Source organism: Marmota monax, unplaced genomic scaffold (genome assembly GCF_021218885.2).
Source record: "Marmota monax isolate L192 unplaced genomic scaffold, Marmota_monax_Labrador192_F-V1.1 WCK01_AAM20220418_F8-fsc00050, whole genome shotgun sequence".
In the NCBI taxonomy this organism is placed as follows: Eukaryota; Metazoa; Chordata; class Mammalia; order Rodentia; family Sciuridae; genus Marmota; species Marmota monax.
Genome location: NW_026694552.1, coordinates 6,188,716 through 6,215,316, shown reverse-complemented (window position 1 = coordinate 6,215,316; position 26,601 = coordinate 6,188,716). Strand labels below are relative to the sequence as shown.

At 39.4% G+C, this 26,601-nt stretch overlaps 1 protein-coding gene across 1 annotated transcript; it reads right to left on the bottom strand.

Moving 5' to 3' along the window:
* Positions 1-403: 403 nt before the first annotated feature.
* Prps1 (phosphoribosyl pyrophosphate synthetase 1) lies at positions 404-21,925 on the bottom strand. Its single transcript, XM_046420863.2, has 7 exons — positions 21,657-21,925; positions 10,418-10,601; positions 8,658-8,756; positions 7,473-7,597; positions 4,691-4,864; positions 2,539-2,698; positions 404-1,451 (listed from the first exon to the last, which is right to left on the bottom strand). The coding sequence occupies exons 1-7, from the start codon at positions 21,776-21,778 to the stop codon at positions 1,359-1,361; spliced, it is 957 nt and encodes a 318-aa protein (XP_046276819.1). The 5' UTR covers positions 21,779-21,925; the 3' UTR covers positions 404-1,358.
* Positions 21,926-26,601: the final 4,676 nt, after the last annotated feature.

Genomic DNA, 26,601 nt, shown 5'->3' with positions numbered 1-26,601 from the left:
AACAGTTTTTATTTAAAAGGGCTGAAATTAAATGCCAAACATCTGTCACCACTGATGAATAGAGGGAAATTACCACATTTGGCAAAATTGGTTCAAAATGAATAAATCATAAAACACTCCTCCTATAAGCAAATACCTAATTTGGGTCCCCAGAATAAGAACCAGAGATCCAGCAGTGTAATTCAGGTTCACTACACAAAATTAGACTCTAGTTCTCAGTAAGCTCTGAATATCTTAAAAAGTCTTACAGTTGAATAAAGCTGTTGCCTTGTTTTCTCTTGGCTTAAAACAAGGTAGCAAAAATAGTTGGGAAACAAAGAAACAGGAGCTATCACTGGATGCAAGACATCTAAATCAAACCATCAGCAGAGAATCATGACGGAAGATAAAGACCCCAAAAAAATCACACACATAGACACTTTATTAGTTTCTTCTACAAGAGACAATTAATATCAAACTTTTAACAGAAATGTCAGGTCATTGGAGAGGCCAAACAGATTCCAGGAAGAAAGATGAAAATTAAATACTTAAATTAAAAGGCACTAGTATACCACCTAAAACCCACAACCACGGTGGAAGTAGGCTAAGGAAGGTTAAGCTACAGCAAAATATCTAATGTGAATGTTAGCAATTACACAGCAAGAAGCAAGTCTGTGTTCTAGAAGACTATGATACAATGATTGTTTGGGCCCAAGAGGATATCTGGCCAGGAAAAGGTCAAAATGGCTGAAGTTGTAAAGCCATAGAAAGGAATAGGTACAAAGGGAATACAAGCTACATGGTCAAGCAGATGACAATGAATCAGGCTTCTTCCTCCCAAGAAACATTTGCTGCACTGTGCTACCCCCTCCCCTCTCAGGATCCCACCCAACAGTTTTTTCAGGCTGAGTTGCCTGCTCCTGCCTTAACAGGGTGCTTGCTCAGGAGAATAGGTTTGAGGGCTCTTGTTCTTGATTTAGCACAGATCTTGGAGAAACTTGTCACACATGGGCTGCTTTGTGGCTAGTTGTTCTGACAAAGAAAAATCCCCAAAGTATTCACATGCAAAGTCTGAGCTTCCCCAACCATCTAAACAGCCTTATTCAACACCCTCAAAGTCTGAGATCTTGAAGCAGCTGAACTCTAGTTAAAGCTGCAAGGTTCACAAAATCATTAAGGAAGACAATGCAGTTAAGAAATCCCAGCAGTTAATCTCAATCTGTCTTCCCCCAATTTACAATAAACCCTCATTTACATGATGTGGGATGTAGAAAGCTATACTGGAGCAAGCTGGGTCTTCTGCTGAATTTGTCATCAAATACTAAGGGAAACAAGGAGTAGGGCTGATTTTATTTTTAAAAAAGCCTCAAGTTATTCTATTATAAAGGAACATGACTGAATAGGTAGGAAACAGATTCCCCATTATGAGTTCTCCTGATGGCTTCTGCAAGGATCATAGAGATGTCAATCACCTAGAAAGGCAAGAAAGGCACCAGGTTAGTAGACATGGACAGAGCTGATTGGCCAGTTTGAAGCCTCCACTGTTGAGTAATCTAGTGAGCACCCCTCCTCATAAGCCCATACTCAGCTACTATTCAGAACAATATTTTTACTATACCCATTTAGGAAACAGTCAAATGTTAGTAATGGAGGAAAAACTCTCACTGGGGCTCAAAATGATGGTGGGATGCCATTTTGAAATCCAAAATGGTGAACTACAGACCAGTGCCAGTCTTAATTTAGTCCAAATCCCTAAAAAGATGTACAAAAATGAGTACAAGTTTGAAAAAATTTGACAGTAATTTGATAGAACAATTTTATGTCTTTTACATCTAGTAATAAAACATGTGGTCTTGCAAAAACAAAACACAATAGTTAAGAGTAAGATAAATAGGGTTTGTGTAAAGCATGAACTTGTACACTTTCATGTGCATCAAAACCACTGGGAGTGCTGAGTGTGGCAGTCCATGCCTGTAATCCCCAGCAACTCTGGTGGCTAAGGCAGGATGATCACAAATTTGAGGCCAGCCTTAGCAAGACCCTGTGTCAAAATAAAAAATAAAAGGGCTGAAGATGTTGCTCAGTGGTTAAGTACCCCTGGTTTAATCTCCAGTACCAAAAATAAAAAAAAAATCACTGGGAGTGCCAGGTACAGTGGCACACACCTATAATCCCAGAAACTCAGGAGGCTGAGGTAGGAGGATCACAAGTTCCAGGCTAGCTTCAGCAACTCAGTGACACCTTGTTTCAAAAATAAAAGGGCCAAGGGCTTACATTAGTTCACTGGTAGAGTATACCTAGGTTCAATCCACAGTACTAAAAAAAAGAAAAAAAAATCACTGGAATAGCCTGTTAAAATGTAGAATCCTAGGCTCTATCCTCTAGGTTCTGAGGTCTAGCAATTTGAATTTGAAACGGGTGTTTTTTGATCACAGATCCTGATAATGGACAAACTTCAAGATCAAAGGAGATCTTCCGAATCCAGAGACCTAATTTAACATATATAACCACCCCTAAACACTCAGATGAAATCTTGTTTTGCAAGAATCTTATTCTCACCTGTATTTTAGAGCAATGCTTCATCTTGTCCTCCTGAGGTATGGTATTGGTGACCACTACTGCTTCAAAACATGCATTATTGATTCGAGAAATGGCTGGGCCAGAAAAGATTCCATGAGTCAAGATAGCATAAACTCTGGTCGCTCCAGCTGAGAGAAGTCTAGTGGAAAAAAAGAGAGATGACTTGGATTAATCTTATTCACTATTATAGAATCTGAGTTAGGGAGAAAAGGTGTATTAGTCTACCATAGCAAAACTTCATAGACTGGGTGGCTTAAGCAGAAACGTAATTCTTATAGTTCTAGAGGCTGGCAAATGCAAGACCAAGGTACAGATAGGGTACGTTTCGTTCTAAAATCTCTTCTCTTGTAAGAGGCTGCCACCCTGCTGTGTGTACACAGGATCTCTTCTGAGCGCATGCACAGAGTGCCAGAAAGCTTTCCAGTGTTCTCTTCTTGTAAGAACACTAATACCATCATGAGGGCTCTGCACTTGAGACCTCAGCTAAACCTGAAATACCACCCAAAAGTAATCTTCAAATACCATCACATTTGGGGTTATGGTTTAACATGTGAATTTTAGGAGGACACAATTCTGTCCATATCAAGAAGAGAAATCTGCACTAAGTCACTTCTTGGCTGGACTTAATAAATCACTCAAGGGTAATCCCCTGTGCTCCTTTTCTTTTCTAGCTAGCCAAAATGGAAATATTTCCCAGCAAAATCTTGGAAGCCACATGTTAAAAGAAATAGTCACAAGTTTGAAAGAGTCTGGGTCCCAGAAAATGAGTCCAATCAGGAATACTTGTATTGGAGAGTGCCACAGACAAGAAAGAAACTACCATATTAAGCCATTGACATTTCAGGGAGTTGATCTGTTACACAAATTAGTATCTTATAAATACAAGGATAAAGTGGGTTTTATAAATGTAAACTCAAGGAGCCAAGCCAGGAATCTTTTTCATACCTATTATGTGCCAGGTACAGACATTTAGGAATTTAAAAAACCATTCTAAGAAGTAAAATAGCCAGGCACAGTGGCACATACCTGTAATCCCTGCTACTTGGAAGGCTGAGGCAGGAGGTTTGCAAGTTCAAAGCCAACCTTAGCAACTTAGGGAGGCCTTAAACAACTTTGTGAGACCCTGTCTCAAATAAAACATACAAAGGGCTGAGGATGTGGCTCAGTGGTAAAGTATCCCTGGGTTCAATCCCTAGTACCAAATAAGAAACAATGCTGTTCATAGTGGTTTGGATTGTAAACAGTGGAAAGCCACTTATGATTCTGCAGGAGAGAAGCGATTGACCCTGGCCATAGTTTTAGAAAGATTATCAAGTGTAGAGGTACTGTATAAAACAGACAGGGGAAGTGAGAAATTAGTGACTGGCAGCCGGGTACAGTAGTGCACACCTGTTAATTCCAGTGAATCAGGAGGCTGAGGAAGGAGGATCAAGTTCAAAGCCAGCCTTGGCAACTAAGCAAGACCTCGCCTTAAAAAAACAAAAAAACAAACAACAACAACCAAAAAACCCCCAAAAAAACCCACCATAAAAAGGGCTAGGGATGTAGCTCAGTATTAATGCACCCCTGGGTTCAATCCCTAGCACCAAAAGTAGAGTACTCAGGGAAATGAAAAGCACATTGGAAACAAATAGCTATAATGGCTGTACAACATTGTGACTATAATTAATGCAACTGAATTGTAGACTTAAAAACACCAGATGAAACTGTGTACTGTTATACAGACAATGCTACAACTAAGAAAATTTGGAAAAAAAGAGTACTCAATTTTTATTATAATTCAAGCCTAGGCTTATGAAAACCTTCCAAAGCTACTTATCTTTTTTGATTCAGTTCCAAAAAGTATTGGCAGGCTGAAGGCATTCAGATATCAGTTATTAGCTTTTTATTTTATTTTTTACATTTTTGGTACTGGGGATTAAAAACCCAGGGATGCCTTTCCACTGAGCTACATCCCCATCCCTTTTTATTTTTTGGTTTGAGATAGGGTCTCACTAAGTGGCCAAGGCTGGCTTTGAGTTCACAATTCTCCTGCCTCAGCCTTCTGAGTTGCTGGGATTACAGAAGTACACCACCATGCCCAGCTTAGCTTTTTTACTTCTAACCACCAGCTTCCCAACTCTGTACTCACTTGTCAGCGGCATGACAAATTGTGCCACATGTGTCAGCCATGTCATCCACAAGGATAGCGACTCGATCCTTCACATCTCCCACTAGCACCATGCGGTCCACTTCATTGGCCTTCTTCCGTTCTTTGTGAATCAAGGCAAAGTCCACGTTCAACCGGTCTGCAATGGAGGTCACTCTGCAAAATAAGAGATATTCAATGTTAAACACAAGTGTATAAGATTTCTAAGACAAAAAAAAGAGAAAAAGAAAAAGAAATAGACTAAAGAATGAGCTGGAAGGACTGGAGGTATGGCTCAGTGGTAGGGCACTTGTCTAGACCAAGAGAAACCCTGGATTCAATCCCCATCACCACACATACAAAAAGAGAATGGGCTGATTTTCTAGGGGAGAATAATCACTGAAACTAAACAGTTTCTAGGGCTAAAAGAAAACAACTATCATTGATGACCTCTCAACACAAACTGGGTTGTATGGACTAATGCCTTTATCCCAATGGCAATTTAGGAATGTTACTCACACTTTGGTAACCATTCATTCTGGGTAAGGGAGAGACCTGGGAAGTAGTATAATGCTAAGGCACACTTAGTTAATGGATTTGTAACAAAGGGATGAGAGAAGACTTTATTAACCAATGCAGGAGTGTACAGATTGTCCCCATTTCCATTATAGAACACCAGTGCCTGTGGATATGAGATGTGAACCTGAAGCTGGCAGGAAAGGAGCAGTGCCCAGCCTGTTCCAATGCCTGTGCCCTCGTGGCCCCCTTTGTGATGGTGGCAAAACATCCACCAATTGTCAGTGTCAACTGTACCTGGACACCAAGCTTGGGAACTTCTTTTATGAATGCTAGAAAAAAAGTTATATCAATTAACCATACAAACTGGGTGTTTCACTGTACAGGCTAAACTATCTCTAAATAAAAATACAATTATTATTTTTTTCCTTATTACAATATAACACAAACCACAGCAAGAAAGTGGGGTATTAGATAAGTCTGACTGGTAACCATATAGTTCCTAAGTCACTCAAATACAAAGCCATTTGGTGTAAATAATATTGGGCTGCCCTGGTGACATGTACATTCATGCTACACTGTCATCTTTTCATACACAAAGCAAAGGCCTGTGCTTTGGGTTATTTTATTCTTTTCAGTGTAGCACTGATTAACCTATAATATTATATCCTATTTCCTTGTGACTATGGTTACATATCTAGATTTCTACTGGAAAAGGGGGAACCTGTGACCGTATAATAAGATTTGAAGCATAACTCTAGGCAACATTTGTACCTTGACCTAAACAAGCCACACCCTGAGTTGTCCATTACTACTGCTTAGGCACATAACATTGGTGGTAACCAATTTACTCGGAATGATTGATTATCTGAAGCAAATGCATAATCAATTACTTTAAGTGTCCCAAACCATCTATACTCATTGGCCAACATATTCATTAATCAACAAAGGAAAAAAGAGTTAGAAAATGTATCCTACATCTCTCATCCCTGAGAGAAGAACTCCTGTGCAGATAACAATTGCACAGTACATAGGGAGTAGACCCTATCTACTTCCCAAACCCTGTCAAAGCAAAAGGGCTAGCCCCGTCGAAAACATTCCATTATTACAATGTGATTATGATGAAAATAATCACCAAGAGCAACAAATTATCTGCTTAAGGCAGTTTCTTGTACCCAACTTTGACAAGAAAATCCTGCTTAACTCTTTAAAATGTGATTATTTTCTAAGTCCCTTGGCAAGATGTGACCATAGTGCCTATGACAACTGCCAGTTGGGGGATTTTAATACACTCTCTCCAGTATAGCAGAGGGTAATTAATGACTGAATGGAGCTTATCAAGTCACACACCAGATGGATAACAGAACTTAAGTTCTCAGCTTATCAGTTCCACTGAAGTAACAAAATAAAGAAGCTGCTGAAAAATAGTCATTGAAGATTTTTCACCAGGGATTGAACCCAGAGGTGCTTAACCACTGAGAAACATCTGTAGCACTTTTTTACTTTTTTATTTTGAGACAGGGTCTCACTATATTTAGGGCCTAACTAAGTTGTTGAGGCTGGTCTCAAATTTGAGATTCTCCTGCCTAGGCCACCTGAGCTGTTGGGATTAAAGGTGTGTATCACCATGCCTGATGTCACTAAAGATCTGAATGGCTTTTAAAAAGTTCTGAATTAGCTTTTCCTAATCATCTGTGTTTTGGAGCTCTTCATTCTATTTCTCCATCAAGAAGAACATGTGCCATAATTCTGAATGCATTACTATAAGTAATCCACTAAGAAAAGCAAGAGCTCTTAGTCTGCACCATGTGAGCTGTAAAGCACCATAAATGGAAATCCCTGGCAATGAGTTTAAAATTCTAAAGTCCTGGCTTTAAATAAAAATGTCATATTTTATTTTCCTCCCTGCTTAATATTTTAATCCCAAGGATCAAAACGGTCTAACCAACAGCATTATTAGAAGGGTGTAAAAGCTCACTTATCCATTAATATGGAGTTCAATAGCAGCTGCCAATCAACAGAAAACTAAATTTCCTACCCTTTCAGATAGGTTTTTTGCAGTGTTGTTAGCCATGCAGTGCCAAGTTATTAATGTTATAGTCAAGTCCGCAATATGGTAACTATTTAGGTCTCCTTTTCTGACTTGTCTTCTAAGTAGTAATTTGGGTCAATAAAAGGATAGTAAAACTATATCTAACATTAGATATTACTTAAAACTGCCATTTAGATTTTCCCAGTACATGGGGAAGAATACTAATTTCAACCATACCTCTTGGCTCCACCAGCATCAGGTGACACAATAGTGCAGTTCCTCCACTCAGAGATATTCTCCCTAATCCACTTCAGGACAGCTGGCTCTGCATACAAATTGTCCACTGGGATATCAAAAAAGCCCTGGAGAAAGAAGGCAGGTCAGTTTTGCTTCGTTTTCCTTCTCTTCCATTTGCAAATGGATAACAAAAAGAAAATAATAACTTGCATAGAGAGAATGCCTTATTGCAACACTCAAACATAGAAAGGCATTCTCAGTGTGGTAGATTATAAAAATTGCCTCCTCAAATCTTGGCTGAGAGAGTCCCACCAAGATCAGCCAATCCAACCCTCAGCCAACCCACAACTGAATGCAAGAACTACAAATGAACCCTTGTGAAGAACAGCCAAGTTTAGCCAAGACCATAAGAACTGTTCAGCCATGGTGTGTACTCATTAGTTTAATATGTACTATTTCATGGCACTTGGTAAACTACTTAGAGAAGTTGTGATACATAAATTTAGTGGGAACTATAATAAATGATCCTACAGGATAACTAGAAATCAGAAGATGTATGTTGATTCTAGTTGATAAAAATTAGTTGTATTTCTCAATTAAATTGTTCCTTTTCTGTAACATGGGTACCTATGAATCTCAGCTGGTTGCCATGGGATAATGACAATGATTTGGAAGTCTCTTTAAATAGTATAAAATAAATATAGTAATCTACTTCCTTCATTCTGAGTTTCTATGAAAAGTTAGGTTCCAATATCTGTGGCTCTAAATTTAAGACTGAATCCTCAGGGAGAATAACAACAGCTTCCATTTATTGAGCACCAGTCATGGGCCAGGCATTATATTATGAAATTAATATTTTATAATAATGAAAAAGTATGTTCAGAAGTAAACTGCCCAGGGTACAGAGCTAGTGATTATAAGTGCCAGTATTCAAAGTAGGTCTGATCCTAAAGTGTAGGCTATACCTATAATATCAGACTGCCTCCCTGTCTATCCACTTCAAATGGCAAAGATGGTAAAGATGATGTGCTTACAGTGAATGCATTTAAAATGTTTTCAGCATCTAGTTTACTTGAGCTATACTTGGGAAGTTTTTGGCTCTCTGCAGTGTTGAGCATTATCAGTCCACTCCTTCTACTTAGAAAGGCAAGATAATTATCCCTGATAATTATTTTCCACTGATACCTGAATTTGAGAAGCATGTAGATCCATGGTGATAATATGATCTGCACCAGCTACAGACAGCATATTTGCAACAAGCTTAGCCGAGATTGGTGCCCGGCTCTAAAAGGAGGGGAATAAAGAAAAAGAAAAACCAAAAAAGCCAATTTGAAATACAATTCATTTCAAGAAACATTTATTTATTGTGTATCTACTTTGTTTAAGTCACTGTGCTACCAGGAATTTGCTACCATTGACTTTGAGTGTATCATAGTCAAGAACATGTGCTAAGTGAAACATCACTTCCCAACTGAGGATATACATTTCAGTAAATAAAATATCTTCCTTGCTTCCAGGATTATCATTTCACTGGTTATACATATTTTCAGCCTATTCAAAAGCTTCTACTGTTCAATTTTCAAACTCAGCAAACTCAAAACATCTTTTAAAAAACAACTTTACTAAAATCTTTTTAAATACTGGGGCTGGGGTTATGGCTCAGCAGTGGAGTGTTTGACTAGTATTTGTGAGGCTCTGGATTCAATCCTCAGCACCACATAAAAATAAATAAAATAAAGGTATTGTGTCCAACTACAACTAAAAATAAATATATTTTTTAAAAATCTTCTTACATACATACCCATGCCTGTGTAAACCTAAAATATCAAAATTCAAAGATATATAACAGAATGGAAATTGTTTCCTTTGTAAATTACATCATCACTTTATTCATCTGGGGATCAGTTTTCCAGCAACCTCAACTCCATTAAGTAAAAGGTATACCTGCTACACCCTAAAGCACCTGCCCTTTACTCTACACTCTGCTGTAATAAAAATATCTGGCCTTTCTCCCAAGTTCTGTGTGTTAATGCTGGGCATTAATTACAACATCCTTGCAAAATTTTATGTGTATACCTCATCCTCTAATAATATCAAATAAGAGAGCTATATGAGACCAAGTATTCATATAAATAGGCTTCATATTTTATGAAGATGTAACAACCAAGACCCTGACTATATGACAGTTAAGAGAAATCTACTATAGTTTTTTCGAAACAGGCTCTCACTATGTTGTCCAGGCTGCCCTTGAACTCCTGGGCTCAAAGAATCTTCCTGCTTCAGCTTCCTGAGTAGCTGGGACACAAATACACACCATATATAGTTTAAAAATTATTCCACTCCAGCTGGGTACAGTGGTGCACACCTGTAATCCCAGGGACCTGGGAGGCTGAGACAAGGGGAATCACAAGTTACAGGGCAACCTCAGCAATGTAGTGAGGACTTAAGCAACTTACTGAGATCCTGTCTCAAAATTTAAAAAAAAAAATTAAAAACCTGGGCTGGGGATGTGGCTCACTGGTAAAGTGCCCTTAGATTAAAGTCCGAGTATGTATGTATTTGTGTGTGTGTATATTCTATTCCACAGGATTGGTAATTAGTCTGATTAATAGAATTAAAAATACAGCAAGCTAATGGAAAAGTTACATATGCATAATTTGAATGAAATACAGAATACAAATGTGTTGGTTTACACAAAACCACTATATACCTATTGTGAAGACAGGGCAATACCTAAGGAAATGTGACTTTAAAATACCTCGAAATATATATATCTGATAGTTAAGGAATTTTTTTTAAATTTTAGGCTATACTCCTGCTTCCCCTGCTTTAAAAAAATGACTCTGGGTTGGGGGTGTGGCTTAATAGTAGCGTGTATACCTAGCATGTACAAAGGCTCTGGTTCTATCCATAGCACCACACACACAAATAGATTCTGAACATACCTTATCCTTCTTATCCTGCCGGGCATAAGGGAAACATGGGATGACTGCAGTAACCCGGCTGGCTGAAGCAATCTTGCAGGCATTAATCATGATCAAAAGCTCCATTAGATTGTCGTTGATTTCACCACAACCACTTTGAACGATGTAGACATCTTCTCCACGTACACTTTCACCAATTTCCACACTAAATTAGAGAAAGATAGGCAAGATAAAACAATAGATTTTTAGTTGGGCATGGTGGTGCATGCCCATAATCTCAGTGACTTGGGAGGCTGAAGAGGATGGTAAGTTCAAGGCTAGCCTCAGCAGCTTAAGGAGAGCCTGTCTCAAAATGAAAAATAAAAAGGGCTGAGGATGTAGCTTAATGGGAGAGTGACCCTGGGTTCTATCACCAGTACCCCTCCCCAAGACTTTTAAGCACGATACTGTATTTGGATAGATAGTAAGGTCTTAAAAAAAAAACAAAAAACAGCTTCCCTGATAGCATGCTATCAGTGGTTAAAGCCATGTGGATATTGATCCCCTCAGACTCTGGAAGATCCCAAGAAGGAGCTCTTACACTAGAACTGCCATGTACTACACAAATATTACAAGTTTGTATGTGTGACATAGCATGAAAAACACTAGCTAACTTTATAGTATTCACAAATAATTGGAAAAGTAATTTCAGGAGGTGGTCATGCAATGTAAAGACAGATTTGACATAGAACCCGTGACTGTTATATAATCCATACAAAATGAAAGTAGAAATATCATAAGGGATGAATCACCACTGTTCTTTCTATAATGATGCTTTCTAGTGAAGACAGTACTGCCTCTACCATATTGGCAATTTGCTCAATAAATATTAAATGCTCATATGCTGGTCACTGTGCTAGGAGCTAGGGATACAAAGATGAATAAAGCAGATGTGGTCCTTGATCTCATTCTGTAACAACTGTATTTTTGTCCAATCAGTAAGTCTTATTTAATAACAATGCCATAGGAAGTAAGTCTAATAGTGGAGTACAACTATATTTTATCATAACAAAAATTAATACCCATACTTGGGTCCCTGCCAAGAAAAAAAAATTATGATCTCAAAGAAAAAAATCTGGAGCTAGGGGCGTAGCTCAATGTTAGAACACTTGGCTAGCACATGCAAAGCCCTGGGTTCCATCCCCAGTGACACACACACCACCTCAATCAATCCTCAAGGTAAGGTAGGGATATGTGTATATGTATAAAGAAGGGATAGATCAGAATTGTTAAAAACCCCTACTGAACAATAGAACTTCAGTTCACTCCAGGTGTGGTGGCACATGCCTTTAATTCCAGCAGCTCAGGAGGCTGAGGCAGTAAGATCACAAGTTCAAAGCTAGCCTCAGCAAAAGTGAATGCTAAAGCAACTCAGTGACACCCTGTCTCTAAATAAAAGACAAAATAAAGCTGGGGATGTGGCTCAGTGGTCGAATGCTCCTGAGTTCAATCCTGTTCAAATTAAAAGGCAATGTAGTTATTATTAAATACAACATGCATACTTTTATATTTTTATGGCACTCTCACCACTATCTTTTGTGTGGTTTCAGAAACTGACCACTATTATTATGCCCATCAGGATGATGTTTATCTCATGTTTACTCCCCAAATAAAACTTTAAAGGGCATCCCGAAAGAAACCTCTATCAAAATAAACAGAGGTGCTGGGTTCAGGGGTGAACACCTGTAATCCCAGCTACTGTGAAGGCTGAGGCAGAAGATTGCAAGTTCAAGACCAGCCTGGACAACTGAGAGAGACCCTGTCTCAAAACAAACAAACAAAAACAAAAACAAGTTTGGGAAAACTGGGTAAAGGGTATACTTTTATCTGTTTTTTTTTTTTTTCTTAGAGGTGAATGTAAGTGTACAATTACCTCAAAATTCAATTATTTTGCAGTGCTAGGGATTGAACCCAGGGCTTCATGTGTGCTAGGCAAGTGCTCTAGGACTGAGCTACACCACCTCCCCTTCTCAAAACTCATTTTTTAAAAAAAGTGATTGTGGGCTGGGGATGTGGCTCGTGCGGTAGAGCGCTCGCCTGGCATGCGTGCAGCCCGGGTTCGCTCCTCAGCACCACATACAAACAAAGATGTTGTGTCCGCCGAAAACTAAAAAATAAATATTAAAATTTTCTCTCTCCCCCCCTCTCTTCTCTCTCTCTTTAAAAAAAAAAAAGTGATTGTACCTTGTGCATAGTTGAGTAAACCATTACTGCAGCCCTCAATGAAAACTGAGGTCACAGAAGTGTAAAAAAACAAACACACTTCTGTGGTTAGCCAAAAGAACCAGGTCCAGTTGTATTATTTTCTGAAAAGCTATAATACTGTGAGAAAACCTGGCGAAATCCAATTTAAACAGTTAATTTGAGAAATAACTCATCTCAAAGTATTTTCTTCCAAGCTTATCAGGGATCAGTCACATTCTCTTCCTTTATATTCCATGAAGACACCCTTTACTACTTCACAGACTGCACTTCTTTCCACTATCTGAATGCTCTTCTCAAAACCACTTCACTCATTTTTCAGGTCTCCAATCAAAATAGCCTACTTGACCTTCTTGTCAAGTATGATATCAATAGAAACAGTAAGATTTTAAATAGTGACTGGAACTGAGTACAGTGAAACACACCTGTAATTGCCACAATGTGGGAGACAGAGGCTGGAGGATGCAAATTCAAAACCACCCTTGGTGACTTAGAACCTGTCTCAAAATAAAACGGGCTGGGGAATAATGTAGCTCAGTAGTAGAGTGTCCCTGGTTCAATCCCCAGTACCAGGGAAAAAAAAAAACATTAAATGTGACTTAACTCAGTGGTAGAACACTTCCCTAGCATGTGTGAGGCACTGGGTTGGTTGATAGCACCGCATATAAACAAATAAAATAAAAGTCCATCAACAACTAATAATAAAATTATCAATCAATTGCAATATATACACCTTATTTGCATGCCAATTCAAACTAAAACAAAAGAACATTTTTATGAGAAAAAAAATTGAACTCTGGCTACTTATTTGACAGTAAGGGATTACTATCAATTTCTTTAGGCATGATAATACTATTTTGTTTACTGAAATATATATGGATGACAATATCTATTTGCTTCAAAAATTCAATCATGAGAGCGTGGTGAGGGAAGACTAATAAGAGGAAGCAAAATTAGCCATAGCTGGGCGCAGTGGTGCATGCCTATAATCCCAGTGGCTTGGGAGGCTGAGGCAGGAGAATCATGAGTTCAAAGCCAGCCTCAGCATCGGTGAGATGCTAAGCAACTCAGTGAGACCCTAAAATACAAAATAGGGCTGGGGATGTGGCTCAGTGGTTGAGTGCCACTGAGCTCAATCCCCAGTACCAAAAAAAAAAAAAAAAAAAAAACAGCCATAAATTGATAACTATTGAAATGGGTGAAGGAGTGCGTAGGGTCATTATACCATTTTCTCTTCTTTATGTTTGAAATGTTCCATAATAAAGTTAAGAAAATAACTGGGGAGGATTACTTTATTTATCATTCTAGTTATTCCCTTCAGAATACTCATCACAATTTGTTACATCTTATTATTTGTGGATCTGTTTATCATCTGTCTCCTCCACTAGAATGTAAATTCCATGAAGGTAAGTAACTACTTACCAGTGTCATCAGCCAGTCAGTGCCAGTAGGACATGAAGAATGAATGAAAAGGATGGGAAAGGAGGGGAGGAGTAGGGAGGATAGGAAGGGCAGCAGAATAGAATAGACAATATAATTGATGTATGTACATTCCATGTATGTATTATATGTCAAAATACATTCTGCTGTCATGTATGACTAAAAAAAAATAAAAATGAATCGTATGGTAAAAAAAAATTTTTTTAAAAAAAGAATGAACAAAAACCCTTCAGGATTAGGCTGCCTCTTATTCACTTTTGAATAAAAGTGAAGTGAATGCCTCCATTTACTTTTTTTTTTTAATGACTGGCTTTTTAAAAACTTTATTTATTTATTTATTTTTACGTGGGTGCTGAGGATCGAACCCAGGGCCTTGCACATGCGAGTCGAGCGCTCTACCGCTGAGCCATAACCCCAGCCCCCCTCCATTTACTTTTGAGTTGCTAGGATTACAGGCATATACCACCGTGGCATATGGGATCATGTTTCCTTAAAAGGTTTTGACAAGTCCACCCATGCCCTTCTTCAGATACTCATATTTATATAATTTGGGGGTAGAATTACAATCTGATGGTACCACCAGGATGATATAGTAACAAAGAATTTGATGACGGGTCCTTAACTAGTGATATTAAGACAAACAACAATAGTAATTTTGTGGACCTCCATGTGGCTGACTTGACATAGTAGTGTATTTTTTTTTTAACTTATGGATACTTAATTTGATTCATAACTATTGAAATGGGTGAAGGATATGCGTAGGGTCATTATACCATTTTCTGTTCTTTATGTTTGAAACTTGTATATGAACCTTGTGTGACTTTCAGTAATTAATTAAAAAAAAGGATACATATCCTCTAATATTTTGGCAACATCAACTATGCCAATACCAAAATTGCTTTCTGAAAACATTCTTCAAAATCCAAATAGATCATAAAAAAATAAAAAATGGGGGTGGAGATGTAGCTCAGAGGTAAAGTATCCCTGTGTTCAATCCTCAGGACTAAAAAATAAGTAAAAATAAAACAAAAAGAACTCAAGTGGATATGACTAAATAATACCTCCTGTTCTGTACATTTCTCACTGTGGCAGGTCCAAGTAAGAGGCAGTATTCATGTAAGGGACTTCTCAGATCTTCTTTACTATTAACACATCCCTTTGAGAGCTCTCCAGGCTAAAAGTGGCATTTCTGTTTTATGGTACACAACTGTGGTTTTAACCAAGTGTAACAGGTTAAAACCTGTTACAAAAAATCAAGTGTAACTTGATGTTTTGACTCTTTCCCTTGTGGCCTTGAAACTTACATATTTTTTTCTTTTTCCCAATCTTCTTTTCCCTAAACTTCTCCTCCCTGATATTCTTTTTCCCTAAACTTCTTCATCCTCATCTCTCCTTCCTAAACTCATTTTCTCTGAATCACCTCTTAAAAAAAACCAAAAAACAAAAAACCCTGTTCCTGCTGATGGGCAGAATCACAGCCTCTGGGACAGGAGTTTCCTGTGTTTCTCCTTTGTTAGCAAAGCAATAAACCTTCTTTTTCCTTTTTCTCAAAACCATGCCCTTGTTATTGGATTGGAATGGGGACAAGGACTGAGCTTTTGGCAACACAAGTACTTTCAATAATTGAGGGACTTCAAAGCTCAGAAAATGCTAAACCTGCTCATTCCTCTTCTACCCCTAACCTCCTTGACAAAGATCCCCATTTTCCTGGGACAGAATGACAGTTGGGCACACTGATTCCCAACAAAGTCAATTTGTCCTCTATCTGGTATCAGAGAACTATGGTTCTTTTTTTTTTTTTTTGGTGGGGCTGGGGATTGAACCCAGGGCTTTACGCATGTGAGGCAAGCACTCTACCAACTATACTATATCCCCAGCACCCCCGCCCCGCCCCCGCTTAACTATTTCTGTAGGCTTTTAAAGCTTTATTATTGTCAAGTAAGAGCAGAAAAGAACATTCTCAGACCATGGTGGCTTATCTTGCTATACAAATGCCTCAACTAAACTGGGCATGGTGGCACACACCTATAATACCAGTGACTGAGGAAACTAAGGCATGAGGATCACAAGTTAAAGGTCAGCCTCAGCAACTCAGCAAGATCCAGTCTCAAAATTTAAAAAATAAAAAAATAAAAAGGACTAGGGATGTAGCTCAGTGGTTATGTGCCCCTGGATACAATCCATAGTGTTTTTGCTTTTTTTAAAAAAAAAGATTCTACCCATGAAATTCCTAGGATTTTGTACCTATAAGTCTCTAGAGTTTTATAAAAATAAAACTATATAATCCACTGCATATACCTTTATCCCTAGCTGCCAGGAAGCCAAAACATATAGTTAAAGTAACATTAAACTTCAATAATCATTCTATGCCAAGTTCTTTTTTTAAAATTTTTTTTAGTTGTTGATGGACCTTTATTTTATTTATTTATGTGGTGCTGAGAATCAAACCCAGTGCCTCACAAAGCTAGGCAAGTGCTCTATCATTGAGCTACAACTCCAGCCCTGATGCCATGCCAAGTTCTTGACACCATTACTATAGCCCTTTGTTCTATAAGGTTTCTGATATCTAAAAAAAATTGTACTTTTGACTATGATGAAAAACACTTCAAATCCTTTCTTGAAAGCAGGTGGGGTATTTAGTTATAAAATTATCACTGCCAATTTAAACATCTGCTAAACATAACTTTGATAAATAATCTTAATATGGTTATTTAATAATTACATATTCTAACATCACATTAAAGGCTTGAAAAATTTAAAATTCACTTATCAGCTCACCATCCAACAGTCACAAGAACCATTTTTTATAATTATATCACTTAACAAGCAACCCACAGTTCAGCCATTTCCCAAAGCCAAACTTAAAACTAAAAACTTACCCACAGCAAAAGATGTTTGTTAGAGCAAGGCACAAATTTAGCAACTTGAAAAAGTATTTCATTATGTAAAAATTAACGTACTGACAGTAAGGCCTGGATATGTAGCTCAGTGGTAAGGTGACCCAAGGCTCAATCCCTCATACCAGAAATAAAAACTAAAAATCTCAACACTAAGCTTTGCATGGTGGTGCACACCTGCAATCCTAGTGACTTGAGGCTGAGGCAAGAGGATGGCAAGTTGGGGGCCAACCTTGGAAATTCAGTGAGATCCTCAGCAACTTAATGGGACACTGTCTCAAAATACAAAAAAAAAAAAAAGGAGCTGAGGGTGTAGTGTAGTGGTACAGCACCCCTGGTTTCAATCCTAAGTAACCCTCCAAATCAACATTTCTCTTTCTTTGTATGTACTACTGGGCATTGAACCCAGGAGTACTCTACCACTGAACTACACCCCCAGCCCTTTTTTATTTTTATTTTGAGATTGGGTCTCATTAAATTGCTAAGACTTGCCTTGAACTTGTGATTCTCCTGCCTCTATCTCCCAAATTGCTGGGATTATAGGTGTGGGCCACCACACTGGCTCAACACTATTCTGATGGTTTCTTCTAAATCTCATCAAGTAAATTGTGACAGTAAATAAATAGCAGTTATGCCTAAAACCTATTTGGTTCTAATAAAATCTACTAGGTGGTAAGATCTAGTTCGGTAAGCAAGAGGGTAAAACTCCTTATACTTTCCCTCTAGTTAACAGGCAAAAACTTCAAAAGGCCTTGGGCCAATCATTCTCCCAGTGGTTTTCAAGGAGGCCAGAAGACTATGTCTAGCTAACAAGTGAGAAAACTACCCTTTTCCCTCCTTTCATTTAGTATCTGGTATAAGTGCTTCCAACTGGCATTGAATGTGAAACAGCACAAAAAGGAAATACAGTGAATCTTAGAAGTAGATGCTATTAAGAAAATCTCAAGAATTTGGAATATGGAGGTGTTGACATGTACAAAATACTTGGGAATACAAGTCTTAGGCAAACATAGTTAAAACCTTCCCCTTGCTGGTCACGGTGACACATGCCTAAAATCCCAGTAGCTGGAGAGGCTGAGGAAGAGGATGGCAGGTTCAAAGCCAGCCTCAGTAACTCAGTGAGACCATATCTCAAAATTAAAAATAAAAAGGGCTGGGGATGTGGCTCAGTGGTTAAGCACCCTTGGGTTTAATACCCAGTAACAAAGAAAGAAAATAGTTCCTCATAGCATTCAGGTGCTTTATTATAGAAATTAACATTTATTTGTGGTACTGGGGGTTGAACCCAGGAGTGCTTTTACCACTGGATTACACATCCAGTACTCTTCATTTAAGTCAGGGTTTGGCTAAATTGCTGAGATTTTTCCAAGGCTGTACTTGAATTTGTGATCCTCTTGCCTCAATCTCCCAAATCACTGGGATTACAGGCACGAGCAAATAAACCCAACAGAAACTAGCACTTCTTAAGCATTTAGCTATACATTCAATATTAATGTTGCTATTATTGCTGATGAGACTGCAAATAGAAAAGTTTGGCTCAACTTTTCTGGGGGACAATTTGACAATAGGTATCCAAAGCCTGAAAATTGGTACATACCCTTTAAATTAGTAATTCTCCTCTTGGGATTTATTCTAAGCTAATAATATGAAAATTTAAAGGAATAATCCATTCATAATGTCACTAAATAAAGAAAGCTTTAAACAATGACTTCAATTTTTGAAAATGTAGCTGGGTATCGTGGCACACGCCTATAATCCCAGCAACTTGAGGCTGAGGCAGGAGGATCACAACTTCAAGGCCAGCAACAAGACCCTCAGCAATGAGACCTTGTCTTGAAATAAAAATAAAAAGGGCCAGGATATGGCTCAGTAGTTGGTGGTCATAAATCAAGATATGAACAGTTTATCTCAGGTAGTGGAATTGTGAAGGATATATTCTTTTTTACCTGCTATATATCCTACATTTTGCACAATACCATTGCCACTCCTCCTTGCCAACATTTATTGTTGCATTTATTGTTTTATTATGTGTTGAACAATGTCCTAAGAACTTTACTCCTATCTCATTTAATCCTCACAGTTAACTATAGGTGGACAATGTTTTATAGAAGAGATTACCAAGACAAAGAAAGATTCAATTCAGGTTCTCTAATTCTAGCACCTTAACTTTTAACCCGTTTATGTTTATGTGTGGGTATATACACATGCACTCATAAACTATAAATATACGTATGTTTCCTGTGTAAATGTATGTTTCCTATGTAAATGTATGTTTCCTAAATAACTAAGGATTATCTTGATTTGGGAAGAAAAATACTCTGCTCACAAAGGCAAAGATTCTAGCTGAGCCTGGTGGCATGTGTCTGTACTTCTAATGGCTTGGGAGGCTGAGACAGGAGGATTGCAAGTTCAAAGCCAGCCTCAGCAACTTAGTGAGACCGTCTCAAAATAAAAATTACAAAAGGACCTGGGGATGTGGCTCAGTGGTTGAGCACCCCTAGGTTCTATCCTAGGTACCAAAAAGGTGGAGCAGAGATTTTGCCAAATTCTAGCAAATAGCAAAAATTATTTTATTTGAGCACAGGCTCACATCTGATGACCCACAGCAGTGAACTGGCCTATCCAATACCTATAGATTCCAAGATTCATTGAGCAGAAGATACAATTTCTGCAGCTTAGGAAAAAAAAAAGATTGTTGGAAGGGATCTCCAAAGTAAACATTTTTATGTTCAGGGCCAATTTCAGAATATCTACAGAACCACACGCTAATAATGATTAAGCCAGAAAGAAGGAAAGTAACCAATCAGCAATTATCTACATTAGGCTTAATCTAAATCAGTCAGGAGGAAGCTAAATTGTTCCCCCACCACCACACCAATACAGCCTCCTGTTCTGCTATGGTACATTATGCAGAGGGCAGAAGAGATTAACACAAGGAGAAAATAGCCTTCATATTTTTCCAGAAAGCACAGGAAATGGATTTAATAACCAGAGGGCCCAAAGAAAACCTCCAAATGAATAACATTCTTGTCCCCTAGCTATGCTGCTACTCTGAGTCTGGTCTGGTTTTGTCTTCTTTAGTAAGGCCCCTGAGCCATAATGGTGTGTTGAAAGCCACAGATAGCAGCTTGCAAACCTCTTTTGACTAAGGTATTGCCGGGTTACAGATGGAAGTGTTTGCGCTATCATTTGCATTACAATCAGCAGCACACTAATCCAGGAAGAAGCTATCAACTACAGATGAAAAGTTTTATATCAACTGGGTCTAAAAAGATAGGGAGAATTACAGTTGGAAATCACTTTCAAGAAGAAAGCCAAAATCCCAGGCATGATGATGCACACCTGTAATTCCAGTAACTCTCAGCAATTTGTAAGGCAAGTTGGAGGCCAATCTCAGCAATTTGGTGAGATCCTGACTTTAAAAAAAAAAAGAATTGGGGATGTAGCTCAGTGATAAAAAGCTCCCCTGTGTTCAATCCCCAGTACAAAAAAAAAAAAAAAAAAAAAAGGAAAAGTGTTCAATGTAATCTTATTTAACTGATCATTAGATGAAAACTTTACCCTTAACACATGTATCAATAATGCTGTGGGCAGTGCTATGATTTGACTGATGGGATAACAACTGATGGGATAACCTATCAAAGCCAGAATATTCTACATTTAGCTGGCAGCGGCACTGAAAGAAGCAGGTAATTAAGTTATCCCCAAAATAGTACAATGGTACATGTGAAAGTTGCAAGTAGGGGAAAGGAACAAGACAATGAAAGAAAGTCAAATGTTAATGCACTGTTAGATCCAGAGGTTCCACTGCATTACCTGTCTTTAATTATTTAACACTCAAGTATAAATTTTACCCTAAATTCTCGCACATAGCGATAAGAAATGGGTAATTCCAGGATAGACAATTACTGAAAAATATGCTAATGTACCAGTAGCTGCATTGGGTAAAAGGTCAAAGATCCAATTCAGAACTAAGGTTCCCTAAGACTTTCGGGATGACTCAAGCCGAGATGCCAATGATCAAGGGTGCAGAATTAATGTCATCACTTTATTCGATCAACTAGATTTAACTTAAGGATGGTTCCGATTAGTTGGGAGATTAATGATTTTAAAGATGTGAAAGTCAACGCTTGTCAATCTAAGGGAAGTCAGTAGTAATAATTTTCGCGCCCTCAGTACATAATGCCAATTTCCTCAACACCAAACCAGACTGACACCATTTCAAATTAAAATGCTGCTTCTTAGATTCTAAAATACAGACCGGGGGGCTCCGAACGCGGTACATTATCCAACGTACACCAGTCCAAGAGCTGAAGCGAATCCAGTCCAGCCTGGGCGGCTCAACAGTGAAGCGACAAAGCCACGTGTCCCCACAGCCGAGGCTAAGCGTCCATCCCCTCCCTTCGCTCTAGGCAGCCACTATCACTGCATTGGGTCTTCCATCCCTGCCTTCAAACCCAGCAGCTTCGCCTCACGATCCATCTTGACTCCACCCCACCACACGGTGAGAATGAACGTGACCCTCCCGCGCAAGAGGTAAAATAACGGAAACAGCACCCTCGCCAAAGCAGCCCCTTTTCCCCCTTCCCCCAGTTCCCCGGAACTCACGCGGAGGCCCCATCCCCCACAGCTCCTGCCTGCTAAACAGGTGAGGTCTGTTGGGGTCCCAACTTCGCCCTTACCAGGTCTCCTGGTTGCTGAATTTCTTAGTCACCACCTTGCCTAGCTCCAGGCCCAGGCGGTCAGCAATTTTCTGGGATAAGTCCTGATGAGAGCTGCCGCTGAAGATTTTGATATTCGGCATCTTGAACAATTATCCTAGGCGCTCGTCGCTCAGCGATCACTGCTGCTGCGGAGACCAGAACCGAAGTCTGCCCAAATACTTAATACTGACCGCTTTGCGCTGCTACTCCGCCATCTTACATTCCCGCCCGGCGCGCGGCTCTAAATTACCGAGCTGGGGAGGCGGGATCAGCGGGGGAAGTCCACACCCACTCATTTCCGATTGGCTGAGCGGGATCGAGGGGCGGAGACCTCGCTGCAGCTTCACCTCTCTTCTATTCTCTCGAGTATTGGCTGGAGGGCAAAAACCGGGGTGAGGCTAATAGCCCCACCCCTTGGTAGCTTTGCGGTGGGGGGAGAGCTGGCTACAGAGCGTGGAGACATCTGACTGGGGGTGAAAGGATATGGGTGGAGGTATACTGGTGACGCGTAGAACCAGATCTTTCCCGCAAGCAGAGATCACGCATGCTTTCTTGTTCAGCTAAAGACATTTAAGTCTGGCTCTAGTTTATAGTTTCCTTTAAGAAAATATTTTAATTAGATAGCAGCCGCATGCATGTGTAGGTTTCTGAACTCGATTTTTATCTCTTTATGAGGGTGGGACTGGATTAAAGCACTTTTATAAAACAGAGACACCCCAAACACAAGCGGTCCGAAGGGCTTGTTTACCCTTTGTAATTGTGAAGTGTCATCTTTGCATGGAAGATAAGTCCCATGGGGATAGTGACCAAAAGCATGGCACCTGAGTCATACAGACAATCCAAGAGGAAGAGGCATTTCATTTCTAACTTGGAACTGACTATATTTAAAGAACTGAAGGAGCGTGGATTTCCCAAAATATACGAAAGTTAAAGTCTGATTTTATCTAACCCTTGGAATGGAAAGGAAAATTAGTGGCTGGGCGTGGTGGCGCACGCCTGGAATCCCAACGGCTTGGGAGGCTGAGACAGGAGGATCAAAGCCAAGCGCTAAGCAATTCAGTGAGATCCTGTCTCTAAACAAATTACATAAAAGGGCTGGGGATATGGTTCAGGGGTCGAATGCCCCTGAGTTCAATCCCCAGTACCAAAAAAAAAAAAAAAAAAGTGTTATATGAGACTGCAGATAAAGAAGCCCAAAGGAGGCTGAGAATGTAACTTAGTGGCAGAAAATTTGCCTAGCATGCTTGAGGCCCTGAGTTCCATCCCCAGTACAGCATGAAAATAGGAAAAAAGCCCTAGAGAGGGAAGGTTCTTACATTATTACCTTCTTATCTGGCATGGTGGCACATGCTTGCAATCCCAGCTACTTTGGAGGCTGAGACAGGGGATTTCAAATTCCAGGGCAGCCTGGGAAATTTAGCAAAACCCTGCTTCAAAAAGGGCTGAGGGATATAGCTTAGTGGTAGAATACCACTGGTTCAATTCACAGTACTGACAAAAAAAAAAAAAAAACCTTGAAGGAATCAGAAAACATGGTTTTCCGTCATGTCCACCTCATATGACCTTCAATGGCATCATGTTCAGTTTGTGTTGCCAATGTGATATTTAACCCTATTTTTATAGTGATACTTGCTAATTGTACCAATGTGAGCTTTTCTTTCTCTCTCTCTCTCTCTCTCTCTCTCTCTCTCTCTCTCTCTCAGTACTGGGAATTAATTGAACCCAAGGATGCTCTTCTAATGAGCTACATCCCCAGAACTTTTTTAAAAAAAAATATTTTTTAGTCATTGATAGATCTTTATTTAATTAATTTATTTATTTGTAGGGTTGAGATTCAAACCCATTGCCTCACACATTCTAGACAAGCACTCTACCACTGAGCTACCACTCCAGCCCCTTCCCAGAATTTTTAATTCATTATTTTGAAACAGGATCTTCTCCATTGTCCAGGCTTGCCTGGAACTTGCCATCCTTCTGCCTTAACCTCCTGAGCAGCTGGGATCACAGCCGTGTTTCAGCCTTTATTATTTATTTATTTTGGAACCAGGGATTGAACCTAGGAATGCTTAACCACCAAGCCACATCCCCAGCCCTTTTTTATTTATTTTGAGACGGGGTCTCACTAAGTTACTTAGAGCCTCACTAAGTGGCTGAGGCTGTCTTTGAACTTGCAATCCTCCTGCCTTAGCCTCCTGAGTTGTTGGGATTACAACTCTACACTACCATGCTTGGCTTCAGCCTTTATTATCATATCACATTTTCATTAAGCACATTCATCTGTCCATAAATTAGGAAAAGTAAGAGAAAATTCTCATGCAATTTTAGAATCAAAAGTGAAGTTGTGGTGCTGCAGTTGTAGCTCAGTGGTAGAGTGTTTGCATAGCGTGTTTGAGGCACTGGATTCAATCCTCAGCACCACATAAAAATAAATAAAATATTGTGCTCATCTACAACTAAAAAAAATTAAAGTGATTTTGTAAGCCAGGTGTTATAGTTTGGATGTTAGGTGTCCCCCAAAAGGTCATGTGTGAAACAGTGCAAGAAGGTTCAGAGGAGAAATGATTGGGTTATAAAGTCTTAAACCAATCAGTGATTTAATCCCCTAATAGGGATTAACTGAGTGGTAATTGAAGTGGTGGGGTGTGGCTGAAGGGGGTGGGAATTGGAGCGTTGCTTTGGGTATGTATTTGTATGTGGCTAGTAGACTGTCTGATTCCTTCCTGATCACCACATAAGCCACTTCCTTCTGCCATACTCTTATGCCATGTTGTTCTGCCTTACCTGGAGCCCTGAGGAATGGAGCCAGCTGTCTATGGATTGAGACCTCAGAAACCATAACCATGGGCTCTCAAATAAACTCTTCCTCCTCTACAGTTGTGCTGATCAGGCCATTTAGTCAGAGCAGTAAAAAAGCTAACTAAAGCACAAGGCATGGTGGTGCATGGCTATAATCCCAGCACCTCAAGAGGCTGAGGCAGGAGGATCACAAGTTCAAAGCCAGCCTCAGCAATTTAGCAAGGCCCTAGGCAATTTATTGAGATCCAGTTTCAATTTAAAAAAAAAAAAGATCTTGAGATGTAGCTCAGCAGTAAAGTACCTCTGGGTTCAATCCACAGTACCAAGTACATTTTTTAAAAAAGTTTCAGACCAGCCTAGGTACCTTAGTGAGATCCTATCTCAAAATAAAATAAAATAAATAAGAAGAGCTGGATATTCAGCTCCGTGGTAGAGAACCACTGGGTTCAATCTCCAATAGCACAAACACACACAAAAGCAATAATCATGGAAATAAAGAAAATATCAGCCGGGCGTGGTGGTTCATACCTCTAATCCCAGTGACACAGGAGGATGGTAGCTTCAAAGCCAGCCTTAGCCATTTAGTAAGGCTCAAAAAATCTTAGTGAGACCCTGTCTCAAAAAAAATGGCTGGCTATGTGGCTCAGTGGTTAAGCACCCCTGGGTTCAATCCTGAGAGAGAGAGAGAGAGAGAGAGAGAGAGAGAGAGAGAGAGAGAGAGAGAGAGAAAGGAAAGTAAGGTCAGTGAGATAAGAGTGATTGGGAAGAAGGGGTGGGTCATGTAGGACCTTGTAGGCTATTGTAGGCTATTTTAGGAACTTTGCTTTTACTGAGTAAGGGTTTTCAGCAAGGAATGACATGACCTGATCTCCCTTTTAAAATGTTCGTCCCAGCTTCTGAGAATAAATGCAGGAGGCAAGATAGGAACCAGAGGGACCAATTAGGAGTTGGTTTCCTAGTAGAAGAGATGATACATTTATATGAATAATTTTAAGGTGCAGTACAATTTAACATAGTGCCATCAAAAAACCTGCATTTGGATAAAGGGTAGGTGAGCTGCTGTAGCAATGAGCCTCTAAAATACAGCTGATCAAGTAAGACATATTATTTCTCTCTTGCATAACAGGCTGCTCAGCTAGGCCAATGGGACAATTCTGTTGCATGCTAGGTCATAGGCACATCCACTTTCCAGATCATGGGAAGAAGGAAAGTGAAAAGGTTAGTGCAAGGGATTTCCCTTTTAAGCAAGTGAGATGATATTTGTCTATCTCACTTTCTCTCACATCCCTTTGACAAGAGCTTATTCACATGACTGAAAGAAAGATTAGGAAATGTTTTATTGGATGGCCCTGTTCCCAGGAAGGTGAGTGGATTTTGTAGAGGCAGCTAGAAGTCTCTCACAAGGCTCAAAATATTATGCAGGTCCAGGGCTAAAAGAAGTCACCTCTGACTAGGTGTGATGGCACAAACCTCTAAACCCAGGGACTCAGAAGGCTGAGGCAGGAGGCTCTTGCAAATTCAAAGCCAGCCAGGGGAATTTAGGGAGACCCAATCTCAAAATAAAAAGGCTGGAGATTGAAGCTCAGTAGAGTGCCCCAGGGTTCATTCCCCAGTACTGCAAATAAAATAAAATAAAATAGAAAAGGAAAAGAAACTATGACTGAGTTATATGTATATTGTGGTGGGTTCTATGAATTTAATATAATTCAGAAGACATGAGCTAAGCTCCTTTATATCAGGGCCTCTTGAGAGTGGTCATACAGAGAATGAACAATCCATAATCCTTTCTAGCAGGCAGGAGATACAGAACTAAGGTTGATATAGGGGCATGAGAAATGCAATCAAATAGGGAGGATCTGGAAATGGTCTTTCAGGAAAGAGGCTCCATAAGACAAGGATCACAACCTGAAACAGAGCAGAGAGAAGAGCTTTAACAAAGGCCAGAGCAGGTGAATGCACGTGTGGGGTGAGATGAGGTGAAGGGGGGTGTGTTGACAGATCAGGTGAGAAGGATAACTAGCACACAACTATAATCCCAACTACTTTGGAGGCTGAGGCAGGAGCATTGCAATTTTGAGGCCAAACTGGGTAATTTAGTAAGACTCTAAAAACAAAATAACGAAATAAA

Coding starts and splice junctions, on each gene's coding strand:
- Prps1 (XM_046420863.2), bottom strand. CDS start 21,778: ATGCCGAATATCAAAATCTTCAGCGGCAGCTCTCATCAGGACTTATCC. Junction 8,757..10,417: donor GGCAGGATAAGAAGGATAAG/GTATGTTCAGAA, acceptor CCCTCCTTTTAG/AGCCGGGCACCAATCTCGGC. Junction 7,598..8,657: donor TACATGCTTCTCAAATTCAG/GTATCAGTGGAA, acceptor TTCTTTCTCCAG/GGCTTTTTTGATATCCCAGT.